Here is a 23,867-nt window from a genome sequence, read left to right on the forward strand (position 1 = left end):
CGCGCCGCCGCGTCCCGCTCGCCCATTGGCTGAGGGAGGGGGGCGTGGCCACTGCAGGGGGACGGGGCCGCCGCGGCAGCCGGCGGGGGGCACATGGCCCGCGGCCCCGGGCGGGGGGAATCGGCGGCCCCGGGAAGGGGGGGGGGGGGGGCACGGGCACCACACAGCGGCGGCCCCGGGCAGGGCGCACCGAGCCAAGCGGCCCCCGTACGGCGCACACCGCCGCATCCCCGGGAGGGGGGTACCCCGCCGGCCCCCCGCTGCACTGGCACAGGCGCGGCCACCCCCGTCCTCCGGCGGGCAGCCCCCGTGGCGGTGACGGGGCCTTCCGTGCCCACGTTCCCCCAGCCCCTCCGCGCCAGCCGGCTGCCATGGTGAGGGTGATGCAGACGGCCGGGGGCAGAGCACGGCTGTGCTCCGGGCGGGGACGGGGCAGGCTCGGAGCCTCAGACACGCACGGGATCCAGCCTGACCGCTCACACCCACAGCACATCAGCCGGGACCCCCACCCAGAGCCCTCTCCCATCACTAGCCCCCTGCGTACCCCCCACTCAGAGCCCTCTCCCATCACTAGCCCCCTGCGTACGCAACACTGCGGGCATCACAGGGCTCTCCAAATATCATAGGGATTCCCTACGCCAGCCCCACCGCTGAGCTCGGCTGCGGTGAGACGCCCGGGTGGGCACACAGCCCACCAGGTACCCCCCACCAGCCCCACCGCAGGGCTGCACCCAACTCACCTGAGTTACCGTTCATCTCCCCAGAGCTGTCTCTGCGATTCAGCTCTGCTATTAACTGGGTCTTCACAATCACACACCATTTACATGTCAGCGATCCGCTGCTGAAGCACTTTGTCTTCAGTATTTTAGGGTTACCTTCTGGGGGATTTCTCACACATGGATGTGATGTGATGAAAAGCAGAGGCTTAGCTGATAACAGGTTAGTAAGTGATTTATAGTTGCAGGAGTGCATTACAATACAAAGGTGCTATCAGCATATCAGAAACAAGGTAGGGGTAATTTCTTGACTCGCTTGACTCTTACCAGTTTTGAAGAGCTGATCAGACATTCATATGCACCCATCAGTCAATCTTTAAAATCTATCTAGAAATACAACATTAGTGAAAAACATACAGGTATGCTTGGACGAGGTAAGGCCACTCTGAAAATCCATTTGTCCCCAACATGCCCACAAGTCACATCTCCTTATTCACACACCTGAAATAAGCCTCAGTATTATTACCTGCACTGTGCTGATGGGGAAACTGAGGCACGGAGAAGCATGTTCACTAGGCAGGTTGACTAGAGAGCCAAAGGCATTTACAGCCTCAGTGTGATGCAAGAGCCACCAGATCTGCTCTCTACAACCTTAATTCTCGCTATCCATGCTTGTATTTCTTCTCTAAGAAGAAAACCAATACGAAGCACCACTGCAGCAGAACTGAGCAAGCACATTTAAGAGACTAGCTGTAGGGTACATCAATGTTGAGTTCTAGGTGCAAGGCAGGCCTTACTTATCACAAACCTTTCTGCAAATCTCTCTCCGTAGTCACAGACTTCTTGCATCGATCTGCCACTGCCTCATCCCGCTGTGACCTGGCTTAACCAAGCAGTTTCTGAGATTTACTTATTTCCACCCAGCAGGGTCATAAATGGTACAAAACCACGCACATAGAGCCGTGTAAACCAGCAGGCAAATCCTGTGCTGAGCCAGGGTGCTGCAGCTAGGGCAGGAGCTCAGCTGGCGTGGACATGCCTCGCTGGCTGCTGTGATTCACTCACAGGCTGCCACAGCCCGAGGCTGGTGGGGCACGCCGAGGGCAGAGCCACCTTCCCACGCAGACATGGGCTTTAAGGCACTTGGATGGGGCTCTTCCACGGCTGTACTTCCACAAAGGAACCGGAGCAATACCCCAGGTCCTCGGGTATAATACCAATGATCTTTTATTGTCCAAAAGCTCCCTGCACTGGTCAGAGGACTACCAATGGCATTGCCACTGGCAATAACCTAGTGGTCTCACAGAGGTTCCTACCTACAGGAACTAATCTGTGGCTCCCAGATCACAACAGTTGGAAGTGGGAAAATCACGGGTTGTGTGCACAGTGCTATTCTGCTGGTAAATTCTGAGCAGCACAGTAGGGCCGGGTCTACGCATAGGAACTAAAAAGTAGTTTAATATAAAAATAGAGCTTTAAGAATAGCAAAACATGACAAGGCTTATGGCTCTGAAATATCTAACACATTTAAGAACTGCGTTTTTCAGGAAATATTTCAGTTAGAGAACTTCAGGAAAACCAGTTGTCAAAGCCTGAAATAATTCACATACACACAGGAACAACACAGGAGAAAAGGGGGAAGATTTTCCAGTATGCACTTAAGTTTGCAAGATTGTCATTCCAGTGTATTACAGTTCATTTCGCACACTGCAATTCTCTCTTAGCAAAATCAAAGTTGCAGCAGCATATTTTCATCTCTAAACCAAAGATTCATATAAAATCATTATTCTTAAATAAGTCTCAAGAATAAAGAGTGGATTCTGGAGTGTGACTGAACTGAGACTAATTCTGCATTTGCAGAATGCCACGTCCATACGGTATCACTGAAAAAAAAAAAAAAAGATGTTTCAGTAGAAATTCTTGGACGTTGTATGTATTCTGGTCTGTTTATCACATTTGGCTGACTCACTATCTCAGATTACTTAAAAAAAATCCATTTGAATTTTCTTAATATTTATAATGCAGTTTATACTCTCATCTCAGTTATCTTGCCTTTCTGCAAGTGGTTTTATCTCAAGATGGCTATTCAATATTGAAAAGCACCTAGAATAATGTAATTTCAAGTTCAAATAGCGTTTTCAAACTAGTTGCATCTCTCCTCTTCAGTATATGCTCGCTATTCATATTATTTATATCCACTCAACAAATGAGATACAAGATTTATTCACCCCAGCACTGGTGTCTCAGTACTAATACCATGCAATCCGCTGAAACGCTGGTACCTGTAGCTCAGCATGTCTTTCTTGCAAAGTTCCTTAAGAAAGGTAGTATGTATATCTGCAATGGACACTCTGATGTCAGTTTTCAAAAGCTGATTTCCTTGGTTCAAAATTTTCCCTTCGAAGGAGCTTTAATTCTCTCAGTTCTTGTGGCTGTAAACTCTGGTCCACCCCAGGAGTTAGCTTGTAATTTAAAGGGGATTCAATATAACCGTTCCTGTACAGACAGACCCGCTTGCAGAATTCAAAGGTGCTAAACATAACACCGAAGTATGGGACAATCTGATAAAATAATAATAAAAAAAGCAACATAAGATAAAAAAAGCAGTATTACACTCACTAGTAGCATTCTTAGCTTAGATGTTTTATTATAAAAGGAAACTTCGGGGACTTCACATCTGATCTGATCTGATAATAGAGCTATGCTCGTTTATATAAAATCAGAGTCCCACCTCTCACTAGGGTGGCACCTGCAGCATGCTAAAAGTAGGAGTTCATTATTGGTAGATAACTAATTTAACAATATTGTGCGGAACAAGGTCTGTGCTAGCCTATAGATTATCACAACTTGCCAAATACTTACGCAAATCCTAAGCAACCTCAGCAAATCCTGGTAGGAAATGTGGGATTTACTCTACATACAGCAGACTGACTGAACAACTTTCTTCTTTTGCGCCATGCAAAATTGGCAGCTCTGGTGCCATGTGGCTTTATACCAGCCAAGGCAGAGCCAGGCACAGGCAGGCCGTCACAATCAATCATATTGTCACTCAACTACCACTCCCTAGCTGTGCTGTAGTACTCCATGTAGGTAATCCTTACTGCAGCGCTATAAAATGCATTTATGTAAACTAAACTACCTTCTTTTATTTCATGCTTTTAACTCAGCAAGGGCTGCAGTAACCGATATGGATGCATTAAGTAGCTGGTCAGATGTACTGCTTTTGACTTCCGAGGAAGTGGCTTGTACACACACAATTTTCTCTACAGCTTGGTACTACATGCCAAATTACTGAAGCTCAGCTGAGAAGCAGAACTTGTTTAGCTGTTGTAAGAGGATCCCTCGCAATCGCCCATCCATACCCTACCTTGTGTGTTAGCAGCACTCCCTTCTCTAAGGACATTTAAATGGAAGTAGTGACATCTAGCAGCCAAGTTACATTTGGGGAAGTATGCCCAAACTCAGTTCCAGAGCTGGTTTATAACCTGCCTGAGGTTATACCTGTTCTGTCACAGACTGTCATCTATAAGCTGCTAATAAGTTCAGAGGCATGTCATAAACTTTATAATCCCAACGGTCCAAAAGTGTGTCTCAATTACTTCAGGATAGTCTTTGACAGGGATGAAAGCAAAACCTCACCTTGAGCAGACTGGGTGTGAGTCCACTCCAAAGTCCAAGCACACCTTTGTTCTTCACAGTCTGCCGAAAACAGTCAGCCATGCCAGTAAAATGGACATCAACCGCTCCATAGTGGGGAAGCCAAGGACTCTGGGCCTGTTCAAGAGACACCCAGAGGGGTTTAGAACAAGCAAAGGAAAACCAGAGTAGTTAAAGATAATTGTTTTCTCCATTCTGGTACATAAGGAACACTTAATACCAGGTTTCAACAAACTGATCTGGATTCTTCCATTAACCCGGCTATTTTGCCTTGAAATACAAACAAAAAAGGGAGGGAATTCACTCTCTGATAGGCACAATGGAGAAAGAGCAGTAATTTCACACAGCACTGCCTTTTGTGCCATGTCACTACTAGAAATAAGTCCCACCCTTGCGAAGACAAATCATCCAAACCAGAGCCACATAAAGGCATCAGCCCCACGCCAGGTCTGAGGAGAGGTACTGCACATCGCTGGCAGTGGAGCAGCTGTGAGAGGGAACCTTGGGGCTGGCCCCAGATGCCACGCTGCCTTCCTGTAATTCTGATCAAAACAGAAGAGCCTGCTGGCTTGACTCTGGCTGCCGAGGCTGTGTCCGCACTGCAATGAGAAGGGCGAACTTTACTATGGGTTGAGTAGCAACAGCGCAGCGGAAAGGAAAGGACAGAGATTTCAGCCTGAGCTGTCCAAGCCCACCAAGGGCTGTGGGTGAGCAGTTAGTGCCTGTACTCCCGTATCTCTGCTACATGGTTGGTGGATCCAGACTGGTTAAAGTTAGCTTGGGAGCATCCTGCTGGACTGCAGCTACGTTTCCAACTGCAGTATAGACAGTGTCAGTTCACATGGAAGAAGTGTAGTGGGTCATTTTTAACAGCAAAATCCTTCCTTCATTAATCTCCTACTGCGTTAGCACAGACAGGGTAACCTGACCTTGAATAATCCCATCCTCATCCATCTGTGCACATGCAGCCATGGGCTTACTTTCAAATCAGTTTCACTCAAATACATGGCAAGTGACACTTCCCAGTCAGGAGTGTGTGGGGACCCCAGGACACAGGTTGATGACTTGTGCATGCAAGTGGATCACCACAGGGCAGAAGTTTGATAAAAATGAATGGGACTTGTACAGTTAACTGACTGGTGAATATGGATGGCATTATCCCCTCATTGATCTGAAACACCATATGGTGTAGCATTTTTTCCCTCCTTGGCCAGACTAACCTAGAGCTGCTAAGCCTATAACAAGCCTCTCATAAATCAACAAGTGGTGATGACATTTTCTAGATGCCTCAGCTATAGCATTTCAAATACTTGGCAACGTAGATGATGGAAATGGAAACAGATAAACCTCACGCTTCAGATGTATAAGAGAAGTTGCTAATCAAACAGTTTAATGCTGTTGTGTTCCCTTGCATTACTGGTAAGTCTACTGCTACAATTGTGAAGCTAATAAAACAACCCTAATCATCCCACACACTAACTGCGTAGTCTTCTTTATGTATCATGTATCTTCACATATCATGATTTTTTTTCTCCCTTTTTTTTGCGCATGATTGAATACGCATGTGATGGCAGGTAACAGGTGAAACCATTCAGTTTCCTTTTGACAGGCCTTTGGGAGGTGATTTTGGGAAAGCAGCTGTCTGCACTGAGAAAGAAGGCAATAGGCTTCCACAATGTCCTGATTTGTTATCTTCTGGATCCCCTTTATCATGTCCTCACTCTTTTACCCCAGACAAGAGTAGGGCTGAGGATTTAATCCATTGTATTTTACATTTTAAGGAGAGAAGAGAAGCACTTGCTTCTCTCTGAACTTTCTCAACAGTGTACCTGATTTGCAAGACAGGGATTACATTTGTGGGGCAGAAAGTATTTCACCTGTTCTAATTGCTCATCCCCTTTGTGTCTACATTGGTCTTGCTAACTCCATGTGGCTACAGCTTTTTTCATAATTCCTAACTGTGGTGCAAGCTCCCACAGCTTTCTGTTTTAGGACTCAGAGACGCAGACATTATGGGATTTCACTGTTGTTGATTTTACAGTATGACCAGCACTGCCTTTGCAGGTAGTTCAAGGTAACGGACCCAGTCTGGCAGCCGAGGGTCATACACATATTCACTTATGCTCATTTGCTACAGGGAAGCTCAGCTGTCTGCTTGGTTCTGCTACTTAAGGGGTGTAAGGCTTTAAAAGTAATAGCAAAATCCAGCAGTGAGAAGGACATAAATAAGCTTTCAAGACTTAATCCACAATACTTGAGAAACTCCTGCACAGACTCTCATGACTGTACCGTGGAAGATGCTGAGTGCTGCAGCTGAGACTTCAGGGAACAGTTCCACTAAGGATGGTAATACTAGCTTAGAAGAGCACTCAGATAATGTAAGTATCCTTGAAAATGCAACAGCACAGAATCATAGAATTGCTTAGGTTGGAAAAGACCTTTAACATTGAGTTCAGCCATTAACCCAGGACTGCCAAGCCCACTACTAAACCATGTCCCTAAGCACCGCATCTACACATCTTTTAAATACCTCCTGGGATGGTGACCCATCCACGTCCCTGGGCAGCCTGTTCCAACACTTGACCACCCTTTCAGTGAAGACATTTTTCCTAATATCCAATCTAAACCTTCCCTGGTGCCACTTGAGGCCGTTTCCTCTTGTCCTACCACTTCTTTTTTTGGGAGAAGAGACCGACCCTCACCTCACTACACCCCCCTGTCAGGGAGCTGTGGGGAGCCATCAGGTGCCCCCTGAGCCTCCTTTTCTCCAGGCTGAGCCCCCCAGCCCCCCCCGTGAGCCTTGTGCCCCAGCCCCTGCCTGGCTCTGGACACGCTCCAGCCCCTCCACGTCCCCCTGGCAGTGAGGGGCCCAAAGCTGAACACAGGATTCGAGGGGCGGCCGCACCAGGGCCCAGCACAGGGGGATGGGCACTGCCCTGGCCCTGCTGGCCACACTGTTCCTAACACCAGCCAGGCTGCTGCTGGCCCCCGTGGCCACCTGGGCACAGGGCTGGCTCCTGCCCAGCCGGCCCAGCCAGCCCCCCCAGCACCTTTCCCGCCGGGCACCTTCCCAGCCCCCTGCCCCAGCCTGCAGCGCTGCCTGGGGCTGCTGTGCCCCACGGGCAGGGCCCGGCACGGAGCCGGGTTGAACCTCACACAGCCGGCCTGGGCCCCTCGCCCGGCCTGGCCAGACCCCCGGCAGGGCCTCCTGCCCCCCCGCAGGGCAGCACTGCCCCAGCCTGGTGTCCTCCGCAGACCGGCTGGGGGTGCGCTCAGTGCCCTCATCCAGGTCGTTGATAAAGATATCAAACAGGGCCGGCCCCAGCGCTGAGCCCTGGGGACACCCCGTGTGCCCCCGCCAGCGGGATGTCACCCCATCCCCCACCACGCTCTGCCCGGCCGCCCAGCCAGCTCTTAGCCCAGCGCAGAGCACACCCGCCCCAGCCACGGGCAGCCGGTGTCTCCGGGAGATGCTGTGGGAGACGGTGCCAAAGGCTTCGCTAAGGCCCAGGCAGACACCAGCCACAGCCTTTCCCTCAGCCACTAGGCAGGTCACCTTGTCACAGCAGATCAGGTTTGTCAAGCAGGTCCTGCCTTCATAAACCTGTGCTGGGTTGTCCTGTGCACGCTGCATGATGGTACTCAAGGTGATCTGTTCCATAACCTTCCCTGGCACTGAGGTCAGCAGTCATAGGAAAGCTGGATTCAAACCCTGTTCTGCTTTCTGGACTGTCAGCCAGTTTCCACAAGCTTTTTTGGTAAAGGAAGTTACAGGCAGCCAAGCAGCGAAGAGGGACAGGTTTATAAAACACTTTGGGAAAGCAGGAATGCTGTTAACATGCGATTCCCTTCCTTTTTAAGTCCCTTTGCAGTAGGCAGGGCATGATGAGCCAGAATTAGCTGCATGAGTTTGACTTAATCCCTTTCATTACTGTATACATTGCAAAGGCAGACATCGAAGGGTTTGGTACAGTACTCCTGCCTACAACACCACGACAGGCGACAAGCACACTCAGGTTCCAGTAAGATTCTGCACGCAGTAAATACATCCAGCAGGCAGTTAAAAAGGAACAGGTAAGTCAACCCCCCCAGATTCCTAATATGCCCAGAGACACTGACCTCTTAAGAGACTTACTGAAAGATTATTTATAGTAACATTCCCCACGGTTACAGCCATTTTCAAGATTCCAGTCTGTGGGGTGAGGTATGTTTTGATGGTCTTTCTGTTTTACAGAGGCAGTATGTTTCTAGGACCCTACACAAAGTACCAAGTAACAATTGTCCACAGACTCTCAGACTCACCTGCTGCAAAAGGAAAACTAAAAACTGTATCAGTGTGGAGTTAAAACTTCAGTATTTTGGAACACCTGAACAAATTTAAAATGTATTAATAAAAGAAAAAACTAAGAAGGCATTTCATTTGGCAGTTTTTAATGACAAAAATAGCTGTGGGTTTTGGATGGTTCTGCATCATCTAAGCATGTCTACAACACTGCAATTCTCACAAGCGCCCTATGGCACCAGATCCAGAAAATGGAAGTAACGAACCAGATCAAACTTGTCTTTCTACCTTTTTTTGCAGAAACTTACTATGACATACAAATCAAACAGCTCATCTCATACCAAAAAGATCAAGTTCATGACAGAAGCGTTTCATGCCATGCACCTCAAATCATCTTGAGTTCTTTTAACACCCCTTGACACTGTGGGCTGCTGCTGCGTGGAAACCTGCATGTTATGAAATTTTTGAAGACTTCCTTCCCCTCTAGTTACGGCTGTCTCATACTGCAGAAGCCTGGAGGAACAGTACAGCCCACTGCGCTGATTACAGAGTGCCAAGTTGTTAGTCACAGTAGTTACAGTGGGGCTAAGTTGCTAATCTTTTTACTTCTAATGGACAAAGGGTTCTCTAAATGATTAAAGAACATCACATGCAGAATTGGCTCCATTTGGTCTCTTACAAGCAGTCTTTTAGTATCCAGAGGCCACCAAGTCTATTAAGTCATAGAATATCTCAAGTTGGAAGGGACCCATAAGGCTCCTTGAGTCCAACCCCCTGCTCCTCGCAGAAGCCTTACTAAAACAGTTAAGTCTTTACAATCACGGCGAAGAGTCTGAAAACATGAGTGAAGTGTACCATGAAGGTTCAAAACCAAACAGCACACAAAAAACCCAAAGAAAGCCTTTAGTTTTTTAAACTAGTGTCTTTTCAGTCAATCGCATAATTCTGTGAGTCTGACATGATTTGAGATTTGAATTTGGCAACAACAGAAGTCAAGGTGCCAATTTAAAGCGGTTCTATTTTAAGGGGTCCTGACAGAGCACTGTGATACAGCCCCAAATTTATATCTATGTTCTATTTTAACAATCTAAACCTGAGAGACATGTATAAAACCCCCACACAACTATAAAAAAAATATTTAAATAAAGGTGCAGTGTAATGACAAAACTCAAGTTAATTGTTAAAGTTAATTGTGACCTGAAGGGTCTTCAGACACCATCCCTCCCCACTGTCTGCATCATGAGGTGACTGCCAGAACAACATAGTTGTCTCATTTTGGGAACTAATCTCACAGATTCTTATAAAGACTTTCCCTTCAATGACCTCTCCCAGCCCCTCTCTTCCTCCTCCTCTCTTCCTCTTAGGATTGAAGGATGGATGTAGTTCACCACAGCTGCAGTGGGAACCATGCTCATCAAAAGATCAATCACTTGAATCTTGTCAAGATTCATACAGCCGCACAGGGACCAAGCAGAGAGACCACCAGGTCAGGGAATGGCAGACACGGTGGTTAGGCCACTTGAGACTGAGCCCAGAGCTGTGCAAATAAAAAGCCCACTTGCACTTCAGAACATTTTGGTTTGCACAACTATTTGAATTTACATCTAACAGAGACTATCTGGAAATACTTCCCTCTCAATTCACGTACTTCTCCCCTTTCCTCCCTGTTCATAAAGTTTGTTTGGTACAAAGATTTGCTATTTATTGATTTTTTGAGTATGCAGTACTGTTTGGCATGGAGTATGAAAGATCAACTAACAGCGAATAGCTGCCATAAGTGATATGTGACCCTGATGGTAGATATAGTAACATTTCTTCTTATTTGTATATTTTCAACAGGTTTGGGTGTCCTACACTTCCAATCAATTAAAAAAAAAAAAAAGTATAGGAAGGCACTTTACAACACAGCTCAAGAAGAATTCTCGCTCTAATCTGGAAGCTAAAATAAGAAGTCTTTGCAGTCTGGGTTAATAAGGACACATCCAACAGGCAAGCGTAACTGTAGTTCAAAGGAAACTGAAGGACAGTTTGCTGTTTTCATTCAAGCTAATGCCACTGCAGTCAATAGAAATTTCACTCAAGTGAAGGCTGAATCCTTGAAAGAATATTTCACTGCACTCAAATAAAAAATAATTAAAATTTAAATAAATACTAATATTAGGGGGGAAAAGCATGCATTCTCTTGGGCTGATTAATCCTTTCTCCTGAAGGACAGCCCTACCTGGTAGTCATTGTCTTTTCTGTGTCAGTGGTTTGGTATAATGCTGACTTACCCCTGGCTACAGTGCACCCAAAGGTATTCAGGCATGTAGGAAGGCAAACGATGACAAGTTATCAGGAGGCAATCGGCTGGAGAGCAGCACAGCAGAGCAGCTGACCTCCAGCTTCCTGCACTCCAGGAACATGGTGTCCTTTTCTTCTGTAACCTGAACTGGGGCCAAGACATCTCACCTTTCTGAGATCAACGGCACCGAATGAGCAAAACACTTTAATGCTTGCTCGAAAGTTTGACTCTTAGCTTTAAATACATTATCGACAGGCCTGTGTACACTGAGGCTTCACAGGTTGCTGCAGAACCCCTCCTTTGCTACCGAACCAAAGCTTTCCTTGCTTTTAACACCTGTGGTATGAAGAAATCTCTGATATAGAATATAAGTCGTTGGGGTTTTTTTCCCCCTCAAGGCAGTGCAACCCCCTTGCATGGACATCTCTGGGTGGTTTCTGAATGCCTCGTGGTGGTTCAGCTCAATCCTTACAAATGGGTGTACCATTTTCATCATGTACATTAGCACTACTTTATTTAATGGTGCAAGCCCTTAGCCAAACTAGCTTGGTGCCACACTTCACACAATGAATAGCAACACTAGTTCTCACATCTCCAGCTGTCTGCATAGGAGCTGAGGAGAAAATTAACGTTTTACAGGATCAGGGCTTTACAGAGAATATATTTCCATTGGCCTTCTGTGTATGAGGCAAGGAATTACACCAAATCAAAATAAATCAGATATAAAAGAGTGTCCATAAAGTTTTAGCTCCTTTTCCTAGCGTATTTTGCATAATTAGTCACAGGCACATCATTTTAAGCACAGACAAATGGATACAAGGCTCTCCTGTGCAACTGATGCAAAAGTACTCATGCTAGGGGTAACACTGACAGCTATCACTCTGGAGACATTACTGTCTCCCTGCTGAAAATCACAGCTGTAACAGCTGTGTGTGCACAGCGGCGTACCCTGACCCATGCCAGGCCATGTCAGTTGGGTAAGATTACCAAGTTTAAAAAGGTGGGCTAAGTTAACCCATCTGATTTGCTCCAAAGCAGATTAAAGAGCTCTCACTCACACCACACTGATCACAGAGCTGCGGAGGCTGTAAGAGGATGGTGGCCATACTCAGGTGGCACTACCAAATCCAGGACTGGGAGCGTGGTGGCTGCTTCGGTATCTGGGAAAATCATTCGGAGAGAACTGCATTCTGCCCTCCCTCAGACCTCCTGCATTTCAGATGGGTACAGTGTGTTTTCCTGCTTTTCTTCTGCACACCACTGTGCTGCAGTGCTAAGCTACTGCTGTAATCCACCTCAGAGTGAGTATTATGTACTTATCACACCACAGCTCCTTGGATGAACAGGGTTAAAGACACTAGACATAGCACAAGCTGTCACCCAGTCCTGCTTCCAATTCTTGATTTACAATTTTTCCCTTTTAATCAGTTTTTCCACTGGCACTGTTCAGTGTTTCAGCTTCACAGGCAGTCTTCACGATTCTCTCCTGTGGAAATCTGGGGATCCATGAGAAATGCTTTTGAGGTTTGTTCAGATGCACAAAAGTTGCTCTAGGCTGTTACAGAAGGTAAAGCCCATGTTATGCTTGGCAGCTTTTTTCAGGCAGTGTCTCAACCATTTACTGGACTAAGTACTTCCCAAAGCAGTAGAGCACTATTCCACAACAGCCTCAGAGAAAGTGGTATAAAATATCTTAGCAACATCAGCAAAACAATAAAAAACACTATTGCTCAAAGCATTGAGACATAGGGAAAAAGAGAAGGAAGGAAAGGATTTTACCAAAACCAGAATCTGACATCTATTAGCTATTTGCTAACAATCAGAGGAGCCATGCTGGTCCCAAGTTCAAGTATCACCCAGGGCGTGGGGTGCTGGCTGATGCCTGAACCCCAGCAGCAAGAAGGGGAGCATAACACCACAGAGAAAAGTCAGAAAACTAAGAACTCTCACTGCATCTCTCTCAGGTGAAATATTTTTGGAGTCTTGTCTCTATCTGCACTTGTTTTCACAAAACTTGAAGGAAGTTTCTCTGAAACCTCCACTCTTCCGTCAAGTTTGGGTGAAGTTGGACAGCAGGATCAAAAGTTACTGGGGGCAAGGACAGACAGCTAGCAACCATCTAAGCCTTACTTCCACAGGAAATCTGATTAGAAGTTGTAATATTGCTCCTTATTTGCTTCCACACTATGGAATTTGCCACTCTGTATGGCCAAATGGCTCCATCTCTGAAAATTTTCAAGTCTCAGGATCCCATGCCGTTCACTATTGAAGAGTCTCCTTGCATGAAGTCTCAGAGCACGTATGCTTTTGAGATGTCGTGTGAACCACATGACCCAAAAAAGATTTCTTATTTTTAAACTGGGTCATGTCTCCAATAACTTTCATATTCCCAGCTGACAAGGACAGAGATCTCACAAACAGCAGTGACACCACAGCCTGAGAGCTTTCAGCGGCTGCCAGGCCAGCACCAGTGACCATCTCCAATGACAGAGCACTCTTTGCAAGTTACTCATGTTTAAGCAACACAGGAGCACTCTCTCTTCATTTCAGCAGAGAGAAGGTGCTTTTCTAACAAACATTTATAATTTTCTTTTCCAAAGCTTAGTTTACAACCCAGCATTCTTGCTAAACTGACTTTCACCAGGCAGGGAACATAGTAAGGTGACTATTTTTAAATAAATACTTAAATAACAATGCTACTTTTAAAGAGAGTCTTCACTATCTCCTTTAACTGACTTCAGACTAGAAATGGGCCAACAGGGCATAAGATTGCATTTACTTTAAACAGGCTACCTCACAAAGGGAATGACTGCTTAGTTTTCTCCAGGTTACTGAGAACTCATAGCATTTACATCATTTACAACAGATTTCACATTTGCAGAGCAACTTGTGTTCCAAAGAACCAAAAAATAAAAAGCCAAACAAAAAACCTTTGCACAACACATTGCAGATTTATAGGCAGCCAAGGCCTAACTGATTCACTTTTGTCACTGAAAAGAGGCCACTTCTTGGGTGATGCATGGCAACAGCCTACGCTAACCAAGAACAGTGAGCCTGTTTGTTTATGGCAGCAGAGGGAATTCAAAGCCTGGATTTTAAAACAGAAAGATCACTACTGAGCAATGCTTTCCCCAGAGAAATGTCCTCACAACTTGAGGATGCTATGCAGTCAACACCAAAAATGTGCCGAATCCTGCAGTATACTAAAAGTATATAGCAGGTGAGGAGTAACTGCACAGCTGGTGGAGTATCTGTGAAACTTTAGGGTCATCTTTGTGCATCTTGCTTAACAAAACTACCAAAGTCACGGGTCAATTTGGAATGAAGGTTGAGAAAGGCCAGCCAGGAGTATCTGAGCCTACTTCTGAGGGTCATGTGCACAGAGGGAAGTGCCAGACTTGGGTATTAGGTTTGCGCTGACCATTTGCATGTTTGTAGATTTTTCAGTTCTACACATAGTCTAGGATCAGTGTCATTCTAATAATAATCTTCTGTACAGCATATAACAGCTCTAAATTCATCTTCCCTTACTGAAATGCCACAGCTCAGTCCAATATGCACTTATAAAGGTCATTATAGGCAAAAAGATGATGTGGGGAAGTGGAAACATACTACCAGTACTTCCCTTAAATTCAGACTCATTCATAGGCAGGTATTTCCCTGCTGAAGGTAAAAAAAAAAATTGAAGGAAAAAAGTGTTCTTGTATGCAAGTTAAAGTGCTGTACTTAAGTATTGTTTAGATACCAGATTTAACAAAGACCATGACATTGTGAGGTAAGGAAGGAAAGCCAAGAATAACATATGTCAGAAGGACATACAGATCAGTAAGCTTTTTTTCAGAAACTGATACAGCGTAAGAGTGTGTCAGGAAAGCATTTGATATAGAACAACCCTTTGAATAACCCTCTCCTTCACTAATCCCCATCTACAGATGTACGAGATGTACAACAAAAGCCATATTTCCATGCTGAAACATGCATACAGTACCTCTTAATTCTCTAACATGCCAATCAGAAGCAAAGTGAAAAAAGGAAGACAAAGGAATAAAATTAGGATAAGCACAACACAGAGAACTCGCATATTCATTAAGACTCACTCATATTAATTAACATTTCTTTTAAGAAAAACATTCAAGTATACTTAGCATACACAGCATCTTTGTGGGAAAAAAAAGTAAACATGATAAAGATAATTCTAATAGCAGAGGGGGAAGAAACCATGGTTACAGAGCAAATCTGACATCATAAATCACCACCAAAACACAGAGGAAGAATTGTTTACTGACAGTCAGCTCCTACTCCCACAAGATGTCAGTGACAAAAGCTGCCAACGTCAGAAGCGTAGGATTCAGATATGTAAAATGAGAAAGGATGAAACAAAATTATTACAACTGAGATTAAAAATAACACCTTATCCTTCCTCCCACAGCAGAATTCCTTTTCTAGTCTGTGCAAACAATTCCAACATTGTCTAGATGAGATGAATGGAGCTAACTCTTCCAAGACTGCCTAGCATGTCATGTGAAGATCTGTACCGGATATCCTGGTCTCAGGCTTGTACTCCATCCCAGAATCAGTGAAGACAGCCTCGTGCCCTGATTTCTCAGTTTTTGAAGCTCCTGAGATTGCCTTACAACCCCCCGGTTCCTGGTCGCCAGGTTCCCTGGAAAAGTCTTCTTTGGCAATATACTGCCTCTATGTGTCAGATCAGTGGGACAGAAGAGAAGGAAGAGGAATCTGATACTGACCTCCGCAATGTGCTGGGTTCCTCTTTGTACATTGCTTCAAAACAAAGCCAGCTTTTTCCTACACTCACTGCAGAGCGCTTGCACCAGGCCCATGGGTAGCTACAGGCTTTGCTACACCCCTCTTATTATCAGCTAGGAAGGTGAATCACTGCACGGAGGCTGACCAGAATATGTTATCTGAGAAAAACCATGATCAGAAGTATCTGCTCCCTTCTTTTCTACAGAACACTTAAATGTCTTGAAGCTCTTTCCCCCCCCTCCTTCATTCTCCCTCTTTCTAGGTCCCTTTGCATGGTACCTTTTCTGGTGCAGTCCTAGACATTTCTCCCTTCTGACCACCACCACTCTGCAAACTGCATAGGCCAACAAGTAAGCACAAAGCAGAGCTGATCCCTGCAAAGCTGGGCCATACCCTGGCATGCTAACCATGAAAAACAAACTTCTTGGATGACCTCACGTGAGTTCCGGTGAGCTCTTAGCATCAGTTTGGGTACAATTTTCAACAGGCATCTTTTCTGGACTAGCCTCCATGACTTACGTCATTTCTAGGACCAAACAAATTATGGGCTATCACACCTAAGCAGCTAGTTCTTCTGAAACATCTTTGCTTTCTCCCATGCCTTCAGAATAAATCACTGAACAGGAGGTGTTTCTCTAAGCTTGGAAAAATCACTATTCAGTTGTTGCAATGCATCTATGAGGAAAAAACCCCTCTCCATTGTTGAGCCTTTTTTCCATCCAAAGTATTTTTAGCATACCCACTTCCTACATATTTAGGCAATAAATCCAGTTCCCCTGTTTCTAGAGGTGCCAATCAGATGTTTTAAGCATCCCTTTGGTAAAAGAGTACAGCCTAGTGGCAGGAAAATGAAAGATGAACCTGTTCCACTTCCCTACTTGCCTGTCAAGACAAAGCTTGACATAGAACTTAACACCACACCAGCTACAACTGAAAGTTACTTTTGAAATGATTACAAAAACCTGAATGTTCAAGTAACTAATGTACTGACAGAAAATATTAAAAGGGAAACAGCACAGTAAATGCCTCACTTTTCTTTACTCTTTAGGGCAACAGCATTGCTGTGAGCCTAAGGATATCAAGAAAAAGAGGACTTGTAAGGAGTAATTGCTTTTGTTAGATCCACTGATAAAGCTGGAAAAAATGATCAAGTTTTCATGCTCAGAATCCTTCTCACCTGAGCCATTTTACGAGATACCTGATGAAAGGGCTCAGCTTAAAGCTTGACTTCTGAACACATCAGCTACATGAACTGGTCTATAAAAAGACATTACTCTCCTGCTGAGGTCCTCTGTTACGAGATGGAGAGAGGGCAACAAAGGCTTCTGTGCCACTGGATCTGAGCCCTGTCTGAAAAAGGGAACCTGGGGAGCAGGAGAGGGGAATTCAGTTCCACTGACGTTTTGCTAGCTTGTGACTTACCAACCAACTTGATGGAGGGGATGGGAACCTATATAATGCTGCCATACTAAATGACTGCTTTTTTTATAAGATCACAAAAGCTTCTTAAAAACCTGCAGTCCCATGAAATAGGCTAAAAGAACACACACATATGCCACAGCCAGAAGGCCACCAGATGATGACAGCTATTCACTGTTATTCTACTGATAAAGTTCTAATGAAAAGCCAACATCATCAAATCATCATGTTTTGTGGATATAAAATTATACTGTAACTGGTTTGTGGATATAAAAAACAGATTTGTGGATATAAAATTATACTGTAACTGCTTATAGTAACTTTCATGCTGCTGACGCCCCAGGAAATCAGCAGCACCAGCAACTGGGAAGTCACCTGTTAACCACAGGAGTCAGAAAGAACAAGGATAGTTCTGACCCTTCAGACTTAATACCGGCTGTGCAAGTTTCTTGTGGTTGCCAGTACGTAGATCAGGCATAAATGGCAGACACACAGGCTCTGAAAATGACATGGATCTCCTTCATCCTGCCTACCACCAAGGGTACTGAATGTCTACATTTGGCTGAAGGTTTGCCGATTCTGAACTGTGAGAATTTGATGGACTTACTATGAAAAAGAAAAAAAATAAAGCTAAAGAGACAGTCTGAGAGTATACACATATCCCATGCTAGTACTCGAACCCACCTTAAAAGTGTAACAGCACACTTCTGACAATAATTTTCAGACTTAAAAAAAAAAAAGAAAAAAAACTGAAACAAAACCCAATCAACCTAAAACAAAGTCTCTGTAGCCTACTGGTAAGAGAAATAAAGTGAGACTCATCATCATCTGGCTAGTCTTGTCCCAAGCTCCTGCAACAAGAACCTATAGCAAAGCACTAGTAACACAAATGCTCTGTACCTGCATCTTCCTCTTGACAGTCTCAAAGGGGAAAGAAAGTGTCTGTGCCACACCAGCTGCTACACAGCCATTTATGAAGTTCTGAAGAGGAGTGAAATGAACTATGGGTTCTCTCCAGATTTTGTCCAGATTTATGTAAACAAAGAATGAGCCTGCAGAAAATGGGACAGCACCTAGAAAGCAAACCAGACAGTTGTGTATCAACGCACTGTACACAAAGAAAACAGCGCTGCTCATCACATAACCTAGAAAGACGGAATGAGCTGACAGTTTATACCTTGCATTGCTCAAACTCAATATTTTGAAGAACTTCACTTTTTAGTCACTGGCTTACCACCAAACATCCATATTGTAGCAACTAGATGTGCTGATAGGGGCATATATTTACATATTAAAATGTGCACGTTGTTAGAACCATTAACTGCTTTACTCTTGTGACAGGTCAGCTCTTTCTCCAGGTTATCTCTTTTGTGACAAGCTCTTTCTCCAGCCCATACCAACCCTAGCAGTTGCACAGGTAAACAGTTTCTTCAGTCAAGCTGATGAGAAATACTTCTGTCCTCTTTTGCTTGTTTCCCGCTCTCATCAATTTTATAGTGGGATTATACATTATTATGATGATGATGCATTTTTTATAATGTCATGTTGTGAAAAAGTGGACTCAAAGTTTAATGGCATTTTTAAAAGCTATAAAGAGTAAATAAATAATTAAAAAGTCACTTAGAGAATATCACTAATCTTCACTTCTCACATCAGTTATACATTACTGCTTGTACTGGTTTCACTGAACAGCTAGGGAGACATTCTGACACCTACATAAGAATAAGGAAAACTCTGTGTGTGGATATATATGTTTCGGGTTTTTTTTTAAGAACTAAATGGTGGATATCTTGCATCCAAGCACACCTAGATCATCTATAAAAGAAGGAAATTTTGTTGAACACATAACCATACCTAGAAATCCTATGCACTCGGTAGTAATTTGAAGCAATAAAGCTGCAGCAGAGGTGATCAGTATTGTTGTGCCTTGTAAATCTACAGATCTTCTACAGAAGAATATTACTATTTGCTTTTGAAATCAAGTGAGCAAAAGAACGCACTACATAGCTGCAATAAACAATGTGCAATGAGGTGATTTTTCCCTAATATTATTTTACCTAATATAGCTGGTGAAACACCACGGTAGAGTGCAAGGAGTCCTTCTTGACGATAAATTTTGTAAAAAGCATGAAGAATTCCTTCATAAGATGGTTCCAGTCGGTTCTGCACAATGAGACGTGTTTTAATTACATCAGTGGGGTAAGTCACGATGGTTGCAACCATGCCAGCCAGACTTCCTGCCATGATGGCTCTCCAGTGGGAAATATGACCCAGCTCATCCGTGAAAAGTATAACAAGTCTAGAATAAACACATAAAAGAGGCACTATTAATGACAGTACAAACAACACATGAAAAATTATGGCAGATTATTCTTGATGTAAATGTACTTCTGCCCACAAGCCCCTTCAGCAGCAGGAGTTGACAATTTAACATGTATTCCATCCAAGACCTTGCTATATATAGCACCACACAAGCATCAGAACCTCTGTGAAACAGAACATGTGAATGAGCAAACATGATCAGAGTCCAAAACACGCACCAAAGAGCCCAAAGACATTTTGGGTTAATCCATGCTGCACAGAAGTTACAGTTAACAACTAAGTCAGGAACTGGAATATGTAACTCTGCAATTTGCTTTGATTTTAATGTTACTCAGCAAAAATACTTCCAGTACCTGAAAGAGCTTTTTTAGAGGCAGCTTGCATAGCTCTATCTATATGAACTCATATAACTTGAGCTGCGATATCATGGTCCAAAGCACCAATTCAACAATGACAAAACCTTCAAAGACTTGATTTACTTGTTTGTTTTGCAAGAAACTTCAAAAGTAGTCAAAAGACCACAGAATCCTCATATATATTTCCATCTACAGCAAAAAAATTACCATGACTTAAAACATGTCTGCAAGAAATTCCCTGATCATCAGTCATCAGTTAGAGACATTGGTCCAACCCCCCAGTCAAAGATGTCACGTAGGAAGAAATACACAGATAACTTCATCACAGACCTTCTGAGAACAACTGAACCTTCCTCGGTTGCTTATGTTGAGACAGAAATATCTACAGGGATACTTCTGCAGAGAAGACTTATTTCCAGGCACTATTATGCATGGGAGGTTAAGTCTAAATTCGGAATTTTGAAACTGAAGCACAGAATTTTAAAGGCTAACCTGCAACTCAAGCATTTGTGATGCATGGAAGGACTTTACTACATACCCAGGACACTCCTACACCAGGGAGAAGTGTCATGGAGACAGCAAGAAGCAAGTAAAAAGACTTGAGAGAAGACAATCTTAGCTGGAGGTAAAGAAATGTTATTATTCTATTTTGGAAGCATTAACTAAACCACCTAAACAGCAGATTTACATTTAAACTACACAACGTTACCATGTTCAGAACAAAATAATTTGCAAAGATTTACAAGTCACTGCTTGCTTAGTTGATGTTTTTTCACATAAGCATTCATTTCACACTGCATGATAGATCCCTGCATCTACTCGTCTCGTGCCCTGGAGAGAGCCCAGAGCAGAAAGACGAGCCAAGCAAAAGCGAAAGGACACAAACTTTTTTTCCTATGTATCTTGTACGGTCCCTAAAGCAACACAGCCTTATTTTCCTGTGCAAGCACAAATGCGTGGAGAGCGTGCTGGGGTGTCTCTAGGCACCACCCAGAAGACATTTAAAACTGCACGGGAAGACAGAGTCTATGCACAGTAACTACAGAGTGCAGAGCCAGCTAACCCCCCCTGCCCCTGCTTCGCCCTGCTCGTTCTGCAACTGGCATTACTATTTATGTAAGTCACCAGGGAACATTTCTCTTTTTGTGTTTCTTGCCCTTATATGCACCATTCTCCCACTAGGAAATACACTAAAAAAATCCCCAAACAATGTATCAAGAGATACGGGTAGGCAGTTTTTATCTAACTTCCTGGTAGCCTCCTTCCACTTGTAATTCAAAAGAACACCCTGTGCAAACTAGAGACAAACTACAGCCTTGCAAAGGAAATAAATACACTGTTTCAACTGAACAAACAATGAAGTTAGTTATTTTGCTCCAAATCAACTGGTTTATAGTGGCGCAATACACTGACTCTTCTGGGAACTTTAAATTACATGTAAATCACTGTTACTGCCTCCCAACGCCATTATCCCTCCCCTCGTTTGACCACCGCATGCAGTAGAAGCAGAAGGACACTACAAAGCTGCCTGGTTCCAGGGTAGCTTCATCTGTCATTTCCTGAAAGGCACAGGCAGAGCTGGGAGGGTGACTCTTGCTCAGCCAGATGAATGACAAGCCCAAGCAGGCTCTGCAGCGTCAGCCCGGGCGAGAGCCTCAGCAGGCAGGATTGGCCAGCACGGGCTGAGCCCATGCTTCTCCCCACCCAGCATGGCCCACAAACTGGAATAATCCATCACCCAGCTGGGCAGAAATGTCAAGTGCATACCATGCACACAGCTGACCTCAATAAAAAAAAAAAAAGGAGAGAAACACAACCCTCGAAGTGGTAAGACACGCTGAACGAAGAGTCAGGCACGCCTTTTAAAGGCTAAAAGGTAGTGGCAGCACAAGGGAATCCTAGGGAACAGCACGGGTCAGCAGACCTCAGTCAGCTCTGCCCCATGTTGACCCTGCTGCACCCTTCCAGTGTTTACCTTAATTTATTGTCTGTGTATTATTGAAAACAAGATCATAAAACAAATGATGTCACATATTGACTTCAGGACTCATCAGATTTGCATAACAACTACTGCATAACAGGGTAAAATATTTGAATTACGATTTTGTTGCTTTTTTATTTTGATACAGACAACATAAATACTTGAGAGCATACAAATGAATAGAATAAATCGGTTGCAAAGCACAGATGTTGCAGTCACTTTTGTAGGTAGTGCTGCAACTTCATTGCTAAAGGAGTCTGGCTGAGCAGAAGAGATTTAACAGTGCATCAACCCTTCACAGTTTGGAGAACACCTATGACTTTACAGGCAGCTGCTGGCATGTCACAAGGCCCTCAGAGCTGCTACGTGCTGAATAAATCACCCCAATGGAGTTATTAGCCAGGGTACATGTCTGTGGGAAGAGGGGACACACCACCAGCGAGCCACCCAGATGAGAGACGGCACTGAAGTGCCCCCCTTGCCCTCCAACAGACGCGCCAGGCCGGAGGCAGCTCGCTCCCCTCCCTCCCCGCGGAGCCCCCCTCAGCCGGGGCCGGGGCCGGGGCCGCTCGCTTACCGGCGGGAGGCGGCGAGCTGCAGCGCGCTGTAGGGGAAGAGGCGGAGGCAGGCGGTGAGGTTGCCCTTCCAGAGGGCCCGCAGGCCCTCGGTGCGGCACAGGCTGCGCCCGGCGCCGCGCAGCCCCCGCCGGCAGTGCCAGGTGCCCACCTGCGCCAGCACCGTCAGCAGCTCCAGCGGCGCCGTCAGGCTGAGGCTCAGCGCGCCCGCCAGCCCGGCGCAGCCCAGCCGCTGCAGCCCGGTCACCCGCCCGTCCCGCCGCCAGGTGGCCATGGCCCGAGGCCCGGCGGACCGGCCGGCGGCGCGGCGGCACTGCGGGCGCCGGCAGCGACACGGCACGGCCCGGTACGGCCCGGCGGGGCGCGGCCAGCGCGGGGGGCGGCGCCGCCAGGCTGGGGCGCCGTGACGCGGGGCGCTGCTCCCGCCCCCGCCGCGCTGCCCCCCCCGGGAAGGGGGGCCGGGGCCGCCCGGCATCGCGGCCGCGCTCCCGACAGAGGCAGCGCCGCGGCCCGGTGCGCTCCCTCGGTTGGCACGGCGTGCGCGGCCGCCGGTGCCCCCAGCAGAGCCGGTGCCCCCTGCAGGGCCGGTGTCCCCCCAGCAGAGCCGGTGCCCCCCAGCAAGGCCAGTGCCCCCCGCAGGGCCGGTGCCACCCCAGCAGGGCCAGTACCACCCCGCCAGCAGGGCCGGTACCTTCCGCAGGGTGCCCCGGGCCTGCGCGGGCCCACGCGAAGGCAGCCAACAGCACCCGCTGCTCCTGCTCCTATCTAAATCCCAATAGCATGACATTATTTGCATTTATGTAGCATTAAAACAACAAGCCCTGACAGCAGTGACCTAGGTGCAGCCAGGACACTTCCCTTCATCTTTAACTTGAAACACATTTTTGCAGTGATCGATTGCATCCATAGGTTACCGCTCTATGTCCCGCACTACTAGCCAAAAATACTGCTTCCTAACTAGTGAGTCCTGCTGCTGAAGCCCTGTGCATTCGTGCTGAAAGTGAGGAACTGAGTGAGCATCATTAATAAGATTTACGAGGTCAATTAGTTCAGGCTTTGCTGATGTGCTGCCAGAGAAAACGGGGAAAAGGCATGGGGAGGAGAGAGAAGAAAGTAGAAAGGAGGTACAGGAGTGACCAGGATCTATGGATCGAGGAGGTAACAGCTCGTAAGAAGGCAGTGGCAGCAATATACTCCAAAATGGGATGTCTGCTCTGTTTCTTGTAATAATAAAATAAACAAACAAAAGGTGCAAACTGAAACCTCAATTAGCCTACATTCAGTACCTTTTTACTTGTGGATCCAACAAAACAGTATAAAGATGCTCCTTAGCTCAACTTTGGCAAGAACGCTCTGCCACCAATCCAATAGAGTATTCCCAAATCAATAAAACAGCTAAAAGACATCTCTCTAGTTGCCAGGAACTCAACTATTTAAGGAAGAATTTGAAACAACAATAAACGGGTTATCAACTTGCTATACTTTAGTACTGCTTGGAAACAGAAGAC

At 45.6% G+C, this 23,867-nt stretch overlaps 1 protein-coding gene across 3 annotated transcripts; it reads right to left on the bottom strand.

Annotated features, from left to right (window-relative positions):
* Positions 1–43: 43 nt before the first annotated feature.
* Positions 44–22,728, bottom strand: SLC25A43 (solute carrier family 25 member 43). Of its 3 annotated transcripts, none has more exons than XR_005107511.1 (6): positions 22,362–22,728; positions 19,183–19,424; positions 18,026–18,198; positions 4,356–4,490; positions 2,999–3,277; positions 44–1,099 (listed from the first exon to the last, which is right to left on the bottom strand). XR_005107511.1 is itself a non-coding variant. In XM_037408285.1 (5 exons), exons 1-5 carry the CDS (start codon positions 22,631–22,633, stop codon positions 3,074–3,076), a joined length of 1,026 nt encoding a protein of 341 aa, XP_037264182.1. In that variant the 5' UTR covers positions 22,634–22,728; the 3' UTR covers positions 1,074–3,073. The 3 variants fall into 3 exon arrangements, 1 of the variants encoding a protein (XP_037264182.1); XR_005107510.1 differs by having other exon boundaries at positions 1,074–2,599; XM_037408285.1 differs by having other exon boundaries at positions 1,074–3,277.
* Positions 22,729–23,867: the final 1,139 nt, after the last annotated feature.

Source organism: Falco rusticolus, chromosome 14, assembly GCF_015220075.1.
Source record: "Falco rusticolus isolate bFalRus1 chromosome 14, bFalRus1.pri, whole genome shotgun sequence".
Classification (NCBI taxonomy): domain Eukaryota; kingdom Metazoa; phylum Chordata; class Aves; order Falconiformes; family Falconidae; genus Falco; species Falco rusticolus.